We start from the raw sequence: 8,908 nt of genomic DNA, 5'->3' as shown, positions 1-8,908 counted from the left end.
GGGAATGAGTCTCTGCTCTGAGAGCTTGGCAGGACCCAGCCTGTGGGATGGGAGAGCCTCTGTGGGCACCTGAATCTCTACTCTAGACTCTGAGGAGGGTATTTCCAGGGTTGGTTTGCTGTCTCTTGTTTTGCTAACAGCACAGCAGAGCCGCCTCCTCCCTCCCCCACCCTTCCAGATCGAGGCTATTTATTCCTAGTGACAAGCCTGAGGATCCCAGCGGGGGGGGGGGGGGCGGCCTCAAGGACCTGGAGGGGCCTTGTGTCCCTGGCAGACTCCAGTCCTCCCGCCCGGGCAGGGCACAGGGAGGAAGCCAGAAGGTTGGAAACTGTAGAGGTCGGGGAGGAGGACTTCCCTCCACCGCCCCTGCAGCGCCCCATCCTTGCACACCCCTCACACCCCTTCCTGAGAAGCTCAAAAAGCATGGGGCCAAGGATTAGGGTCTCCCCTAGGCCTCAAAGGTCAAAACTGTTCCTGGGCACTGTGGAGACCAAGGGAAGATTTCTCTGTCCCACGATGCAGCTGGAGGTGAAAAGGTGGTTACTTCTGTTTTCACCACTCAGAGTTGTGGAATAAAGCCCTTTGAAGGTCAAGGCCCTATAGAGGGGGTCCTTAAACTTCACTCCTTGTTTGCAGAGAACACCTTCGTTCCCACTGACAGGGCCGCGACAGCAGGGTCAAAACCACTCCCTCCTCCAGGCTGGAATAAGTCCTCTTTTACAAATTAGGGCTGAGTGTGATCCCTGGGGGTAAACTGCGAGGGGGCGGGGACACGAAAAGGGCATGAGGACTCTCTCGGTCCCCAAATGGACCTTGGTCGGCTGCCTCCTGTATCCCTTGCCTGAGACTGAATACAGCTAGCCGCTGGGGACCGGGGTGGGGGGAGGTAAGGAGAGTGGGGAAAGAGAAGGAGGACAGCAAAAGCCGCAGGGAGGGGACAGGGGCGGGGTCCTGGCCGCCCAGGAAGGTTGGTAGAGCCAGGTTAGGCCCAGCGGGCCCAGGGGGCTGGGGCAGGCTCCAGCCTAAAAGGGAGGTGGGGGCGGGGTCTGGCCCCCAGCCTCCGGGACGAGGGCCGGGGGCGGGGTCCGCACCCCGCGGGCAGGGGAGGCCGGGGGCGGGGTCCGGGCGGGGCGGGCCCCCGCGCTCACTTCCTCGGGGAGGGCTTGGGGCCGCGCTCCCACTCGCCCACACGGTCCGTGCGCCGCCGGCAGCCTAGCCGGCAGCTTGCTCGGTCCCGCTCGGCCCGGCCCGCAGGTAGGAGGCGCCGAGGGACGCGGCCCCGGCTGCCCGCCACCACCACCCCCTCTCCCGCCCCACGCGAGCGCCGCGCCCCGCTCCAGCCGCCTGCCTCGAGGTGAGCTCCCCGCCAAGCCCGGCTCCCCATCCCGGCTCCCGGCCCCCGCCCTCTGGCGGGAAAGGAGAGGCGGCCAGCCGGGGGTTAAGGGCAGCCGCGGCCCCCGCCCCCTGCCCCTGCCTGGGTCCGGTCGCGGGCGCAGGGAACACGCTAGGAGCCGGTGGCGCGCGGGCGCCGAGCCCCGGGGGGCGCTCCCGGAACCGTACCGCTCCGGGCGCTGCAACGCCAGTTAGGTGGGGCAGGGGGCCAAGTTTGAAATGGAAAAGCGAGAGTCGAGAGAGACCGGGAGGGTTCGAGAAACCGGCTTCCAGAACGCCCGGTGGAGCAAGAGACCGAGACAAGACAGGAGCGGCGAGCTTAGACAAGGAGGCTGCGGAGATACCCGAAACAAGGAGAGAGACTTGGGCGTAGAGTCACCGGGAGGCAGACCCGAGGCATAGGGTCCGACCCAGGTTTTGTGGAGCGGAGCATTTTAGGAAAAAGCATGCAGTGACCCCAGACGTGTTGTCAGCCCTTTCCAGGGTCTTGGAGGGTTCTGGGCAAATGAGGGGCCCCGAAGATTAAGCTTCATTAGCCTTGTGGTAAACCAGCCTCTGAGAGGTCTAGGAAGACATCCAGAGACTGGAGACAGACACACTCAGGCATACAGAGATGCTAAGAGATAGAGAAGGGCGGTGGGTAGGGACCAAGACATTCCACCCTTTAGAGACCCTTGAGATGCCAAGACTTGGGCAGACAGTGTAGAAATCCACAGAGGCTGCCGTGGGGAGATAGCCAGTCAGAGACACAGAGACACGGAAACATACAGACAGCTGCTGAAGTGTACAGACACAGATGTGCTGAGTGGAGCAGAGCTAGATGCCAAGAGACAGATGTCATGGAGGGGCAGTGACAGTTTTCAAGACAGACCCCGCGGGACTCAGGCCTGAAAGATTGGGAAGGGAGGATGTGGGGAAACAGAAACACTGGGCCTACTGAGCCCCCGTGAGGCAGAGGACCTGAGACATGAGACAGTAAGACTCGAAGGAGCCCTACACACTCTCTGAGACAGCCCCAACTTATTTTTAAACTCAAATCTTGGACGCGCTGCTTCAGCCCTGGGGGACCCGGGGTGAATGAACTGTTCCTCTTCTGTCCCCAGAGCAGCTGCTGGATCCTGCTTCCCACCCCCTTCTCCCAAACCGCTCTGACTCCCAGGCCCCATGGCGGGGGCGGGGAAGAGAGTGGAGAGTTTGGGGTGGATGCCTAGTAGCAGGGGTGAGGGTGGGGGGAGTTAAATTTCTCCCCTCAAGTCCCCTGTCAACTCCTGGAAGCTGGGGGAGGGGTCTCTTCTGATCCTGAGTCACAGCTGTGGGACCTGGCCAGGGTCCTCCTGGACAGTGGGGGTTGGAGGGGGGCGAAGGGGTTGAGCGGTTGGCATGGGTACTTGGAAACACTTCTGGGTGTCTTCCAGTCACAGGGCTGGCAGCTGGGGAGAAGAGCCAGGCTCTTGTACTAGTGATATCATCCAGCATCTCCTGTCCCCCTGCTCTTAAACGCTGGCCACCCCGTCCACCACCATTTCTAGGGAAACGGGAAAGGACTCCAGGCTGGGAGACAGGGGACCTGGGCTCTCTGATACCTGAGTGACTTTGGGCATGCCCCTGCCCTGTCCCTGGCCTCTGTGCTCAGCTGTAAAATGAGGATGATACCCTATCCTGCCTGCCCTTTGTGCGATCTGATAGATGGTGGGTGGGTGGGAATGCGCTTTGTGAGAGGCAAAGCAGCATGCAGGTGTGTACACCTGTGTACCTGTGTTGGGGGTTTCACAGTTATGCTCACTGGAGTCAGACTGGCCCCACTGGTCTCAGTGAGCCCCACGGCCTGGGCCTCTTCAGCTCCCCCAGCAGAACTAGGGGGTTCCCTTTTTGTTCTCTCCCTGGGCCCCTGCTGAGAATGTCAAGGTCAAGTCCCAGGCGAGCCCCCCGACCCAGGCCTGGCTGAGAAACTGTTGACTGACCCCCGTATGAGTGAGGGGCTAATAATAAAACACTAAGAGCTACCATTTACTGACTACTTAGTATCTCCCAGGTGCTTTCCAAGTATCATCACATTTATTTAAGCCTGGCAACAACCCTAGGAGGTAGGAGGTAGTATTAGATGGGGAAACAGGCTCAGGGAGCTTAAGTGACTTGCCCAAGATCACCCAGGTTTATATTTCACAGCTCAAGCCTCTACACAGCACATGCCACGGCCATTTATCCAGCCATTTTGAGCTGCAGGAGGTTCACGGGGAGGGGTCCGATGTGTGTGTCTGGGTCAGGTGTAGGTGGGTGTGTGTGTTGGGGGCAGCGGCTGAGAGCCATCTGGCAGACTGAGCGCTCTCCCCCCGACCCCCCTACCAGCCGTGAAGGAATACAGGCCTGGTTCCCTTTAGTCCCCCAGTCCTGCCAGGGAAAGTGGGGGGAGGGGCAGACAAAGGGCAGAGACAGGTGGGCCTTGATATTGCCCTTCACTCTGTCCTCACCAGAGCCCAGCTGGACAGACTAGGGGATTCTGGGAAAGAAACAGAAGCCACGCCCATACCCTATTCGGGGTGCCCCTGTTTCAGAGTGGTGACTGCCTCCCAGTGGGCAGACCTAGGGCTAGTTTGGACCTGGGAAGGTGACGGAGCTGTTGGGGGCCAAGCCAGGAAGGAAGGAAGGGCCCAGGGCACTCATGGACGGATGCATGGCCACACTCCACCTGTGTGGCCCCCGCTGCCCAGTGGCTCACAGCCCAGGCAACCCTCAGATGTTGGGCCAAAGGAAACCCAGACCTGAATGGCGGGGAGTGGACTGAGGTGGAGGGATACCCTCCACCCTCCAACATAGCCCCCAGCCCAGAAGTCCCGGCTCTGAAGACCCCAGCTCCTGGCGACCTCATGCCCTGGCCTGGGGTATGAACTGAGTGTCCTCCCACTGTACAGAAGGGCAGCTGTGGGTTCGTGAGCCACCCCTTCAGAAGAGCCAGGCCCCCTAGGCTTGGGGCGTCTGCTGGCGCCTGGAGTCTGAACTCCAAACCAGAGCCACGCTTGTTGGCTAGAATTTCCTGCGGGGGGTGACTGAGAAAAGGAGGGCTTTTCCTTCAGCTTGAGCCAGGCTGGGCTCTGGGGACTGCCAGTTACTGGGGTCTAATGTAGAGGAGTGTTTTGGTGGGTTCCTTTGTACTCCTGGGGCTCATCTGCAGCTGTGAGAACATCCCCTTCCTAGGGTCCAAGTGGTTCCTCTCCACCCACCCCGGGATCCCAGTCCTCAGAGAGCAGGCTTCATGATGGAGGAGACTGGAGGTGGGGAGCTCTGAATTTGGGGCTAGAGACTGGAATCAGGGGCAGCAGAAGGGACTGGGAACCCCACTTCCTAACCCTCCCTACTCCCCAAGCTCCTGCTGCAGAGGCAGCTGTGTGGATGACCTCATCCCACAAACATGCTTTGTTCCTGAGAAAATGGAAAGTGTCTGAGGTTTGGTGGGGGGCTGGGTGTCTGCAGCAACAGCACTCAGGGCTCCCCCTTGCCTGACTCTCCACCGTAGGGGGGCCTGATTGGAGAGGAAATGTCTTCAGTGGCTCCCACTCTCTCGCCCTTCACTCCCCCGGCCCCAAACCCTTAAAAAAGCTGGGGAGAGGCTGTCTCTCCCAGAGGCAGGGAGAGGGAAATAATGACCCAGGGGTTGGAAAGATTCTGGGGCTTTGCCAGTCACTGCCAGGAGTGATGACCGGCAGGAGACAGCAGGAGGCACACTGCATAATGTCCAGTTCCCCTCTCCGTCCCCAAGCATCTCATTTCCCTTTTTTCCTCCCCTGTTGCTGGCAAAACCTGACATCTGGCCATCTGTGCTGCCACAGCTGCTGCAGATGTTGCAGGCCAAGGCTGCCCAGGCTGGTGTGACCAGAGACCCAGCGGGAGGTGGAGGGGGTGAGGGCAGAGGGTCCAGCTGGGGAAGCTTGGCTGTGTCCAGCTTGCAGGATTTCCTTCCTGCTTAAACCTAGGCTGAGCCTCTGAAGTCCTTGTTGCTGGATTCTCCTGGGAGGGGAGGCCCAATGTGATTTCTCCCATCAGCCTCCTCCACCTCCACCATTCACTGGCCCAGCATCCTTCTTACATTCAGCTGTTTCCTGGTTGGGGTTTGGGGGGTGGGGTGCGAACAGCCCCATTCTCATCCCTAAGCTCCCCACTCCAGAGCTCTGGGTATACCCCTAGGGTCCGTTCCTGGGAGTCAGGAGAGGGTGAGAGCGCTGTTCATATGGGATAGGGTGGGGTGGCTCTGTGTCCTTGCTCTTACCCCCTTGGGGACAGTAGGGACAGTGGAAGCTAAACTCAGGCTAAATGCAGGGGCAGGAAATGAGTCACTGACCCAGGAAAAGCCCCCTCCCCCCAGTTCTGCCAGGGCCAAGATAAGAAAAGAACTTCTGCTTCCTGGTTTTTTCCTGACCCCCTCTCATCCCCAACGTTAAATACAGAAATAAACATGCAGGACTCTTTGTGTTCCCAGAAACACCCATTCCCCATCACCACCTGCTCTGACCTGGCATTTCCTATGCCTAGTTCTTGCTCTTTTTTAAATGCAATGGGCTAAGCCACAGCCCCTCTGGGTGACCCCTGCCCCACCTTGTGTCCCTAACAGGGCTCACTCACAGCCATCATGAGCGAGGCCTTTGACTGTGCAAAATGCAGCGAGTCCCTGTACGGGCGCAAATACATCCAGACAGACAACGGACCCTACTGTGTGCCCTGCTATGACAACACCTTCGCCAACACGTGCGCCGAGTGCCAGCAGCTTATCGGGCACGACTCGAGGGTAAGGACTGGACCACACAGGGCAGGGAGTGGGTGGAGGCTGGCAGGAGGGGGCGAAGGTGCCAGTGCCCCTGCTGTGCTCCACACAGGAGCTGTTCTACGAAGACCGCCACTTCCATGAGGGTTGCTTCCGCTGCTGCCGCTGCCAGCGCTCCCTGGCCGACGAGCCCTTCACCTGCCAGGATAGCGAGCTGCTCTGTAACGACTGCTACTGCAGTGCCTTCTCCTCACAGTGCTCCGCCTGCGGGGAGACTGTCATGCCCGGTATGTTCCCGGGGGCTCCCAGGGGCTCGTTGTGCGTGGGACTGGCATGCCTGGCATCTGTGTAGGGTTCTTGTAAGGGACTGGCATGCCTGTCTGATACAACATGGAGGCTTGGTAAAGACCTGCACACGCAGCACGTTCCTGGAAATTTACTGTGTGCAGGATCTGTCGTGCTTATTTGCTCTTGGGAGCTTAGCACGCACAGGGACTGACACGCATGATACACACCTGGGGGCTTAGCATGTTTGGCACACATAGGAGCTACGAGTGTGCTGAGACTGCCAGTGTTTGTTGCATTGGGGCTTGGTGTGTGCAAAGACCTATAAATAAAGGGCTTAACACGTATGGCAACCTGCATGGCTAATAGAATGTGAGGATTTAGAACACGTAGATATTGGCATGATTAGGATATGCCAGGGCTTATTATGTTCTGAATCTATCACGTCCGGGGCAGAACTGTGTGTGGGCAGGGACTTGCTTGCCTCGTATATGGGGTCTTTGTGTGTGTGCTCACACTATCACATCTGGTATATAAGCGCTTAGCATATACTGAGTCATCGTGCCTGTGACCTGGAGGCCCGGCGTATGCTGAGATCGTCATATTCTGGTACACGTGGGAACTTCACCTATGCCAAACCCTCAGGTCTAGTTCATGGGGGCCTAGCACGTGCTTAGCCAGCATATCCAGTGTTGGGGGGAGGTGGTTAGCATGTGCAGTATATGCGGTGGGGATCCTGCTGCAAATGCATGGACACCACCCTGTAGGCTGTGGGAGCAGCGGGGACCCTCCTCGGGGGGGCGGCAGAGGGTGGCACTCAGGAACTCGGGACTCAGCCTCTGAGTGGGACCCCTGTTCCCCACAGGATCCCGGAAGCTGGAGTACGGAGGCCAGACATGGCATGAGCACTGCTTCCTGTGCAGCAGCTGTGAGCAGCCGCTGGGCTCCCGTTCCTTTGTGCCCGACAAGGGTGCTCACTACTGCGTGCCCTGCTATGAGAACAAGTTTGCTCCTCGCTGCGCCCGCTGCAGCAAGGTGGGGGCTGGGCCGGCGGGGCGGGGGTGCCGAGCTCCACGGCACACAGGGGTGGGGTGAGCAAGGCTCTGTCGTGGGGTAGGAATCCCCACTCCCCCTGCTGACAGACGCCACCCCACAGACACTGACGCAGGGTGGCGTGACATACCGTGACCAGCCGTGGCATCGGGAATGCCTGGTCTGCACCGGCTGCCAGACGCCCCTGGCAGGGCAGCAGTTCACCTCCCGAGATGACGATCCCTACTGTGTGGCCTGTTTTGGAGAACTCTTTGCACCCAAGTGCAGCAGCTGCAAGCGCCCCATCACAGGTGGGACAAAGGGTCAAAGGACAGAGTGGGTAGAGTGTAGGCAAGGGAATGGGACCTGGTACTGGGTGAGGCCGAGGGACAGGACCGCCCTCCAGATCGCAGAGCTAACCTCCAGCCTCCCTCCAGGACTCGGTGAAGGCAAGTATGTGTCCTTTGAAGACCGCCACTGGCACCACAGCTGCTTCTCCTGCGCCCGATGCTCCACCTCCCTGGTGGGCCAGGGCTTCGTGCCAGACGGAGACCAAGTGCTGTGCCAGGGCTGCAGCCAGGCGGGGCCCTGAGCCAGGGCTCCTGGGCCCAGGCCCTCCCAAACCAGGGCTCCAGGACTAAGGCTCCTTTTCCAAACCACCTCTGGGACCCAGCCCCTCCCCAAATTGGGGCTACCCCTGGGCTCCAGGATTCAGCCTCCCCACTCCAACATCCCCAATCTGGTACTTCTTGACCCAGGGCCCCCAAACATGGGCTCTTACGGAGGCTCCATCATTCAAATCCCCTCCCCAAGCCTGAACTCCAGAACTCAGTCCTCTCCCCTATGGTCCGGCTTCCCAGACGAAGCCATCTCCCTAAATCAGGGCTCTGGGACCCCAGCCCCCTTCAATCTAGACTTCTCCCCTGAAGACTTTAGGTCTCCTGTGGGTGCCTGAGAAGTCCTCAGAAGTGGACTGTACTCAGGCTTAACACTCCCCACCCCCATCCCACCGCTATTCCCAGGGATGGGGCTGTCTGGGCAGCACATCAGGGGTTCACTGGTTAGGGGGTCCTAGGGTACAGGGTTTTTGCCCAGCCCTTGTTGTCAAGTGTTTTCTCGTTTCATTTCATTTCAGCTCCATTTTGCCCAGAGATGGACAGAGGGGTGGGTTTGGCTCACCCTCCTTTCAGATTCTGCAATAAAGCAGTATGAGGAAGCGAAGGCCTCTGTGTGTTTGTCTGGGGGTGGAGGGGCAGGGAAGATTCCTTCGCACACCACGGGACTCGGAGGCTCTTCCCGACCTCGACCTCCTCCATGCAGGGCAGAGGAGGAAGCTGCCAGGCGGGGTGGGAAATCTCTCCCGAGAAAGGGGATCCCCGCGGCCGCTACTGTCCCTCTCAGGCTTAGCTGGCTTCCCCCCTGCTGGCAAAGGGCTTTTTCCTCCGA

General features: G+C 59.5%; 1 protein-coding gene across 2 annotated transcripts; it reads left to right on the top strand.

Moving 5' to 3' along the window:
- The first annotated feature begins 1,140 nt into the window (after positions 1–1,140).
- Positions 1,141–8,678, top strand: FHL3 (four and a half LIM domains 3). 2 transcript variants are annotated; one of them, XM_057533254.1, is made up of 6 exons: positions 1,141–1,254; positions 5,996–6,169; positions 6,258–6,432; positions 7,296–7,465; positions 7,587–7,773; positions 7,900–8,678. In XM_057533254.1, the coding sequence occupies exons 2-6, from the start codon at positions 6,014–6,016 to the stop codon at positions 8,052–8,054; spliced, it is 843 nt and encodes a 280-aa protein (XP_057389237.1). In that variant the 5' UTR covers positions 1,141–1,254; positions 5,996–6,013; the 3' UTR covers positions 8,055–8,678. The 2 variants fall into 2 exon arrangements, with proteins under 2 accessions (XP_057389237.1, XP_057389236.1); XM_057533253.1 differs by having other exon boundaries at positions 1,160–1,354.
- Positions 8,679–8,908: the final 230 nt, after the last annotated feature.

This window comes from Balaenoptera acutorostrata, chromosome 1, assembly GCF_949987535.1.
Source record: "Balaenoptera acutorostrata chromosome 1, mBalAcu1.1, whole genome shotgun sequence".
In the NCBI taxonomy this organism is placed as follows: Eukaryota; Metazoa; Chordata; class Mammalia; order Artiodactyla; family Balaenopteridae; genus Balaenoptera; species Balaenoptera acutorostrata.
This window is presented reverse-complemented; position numbering and strand designations above follow the sequence as displayed.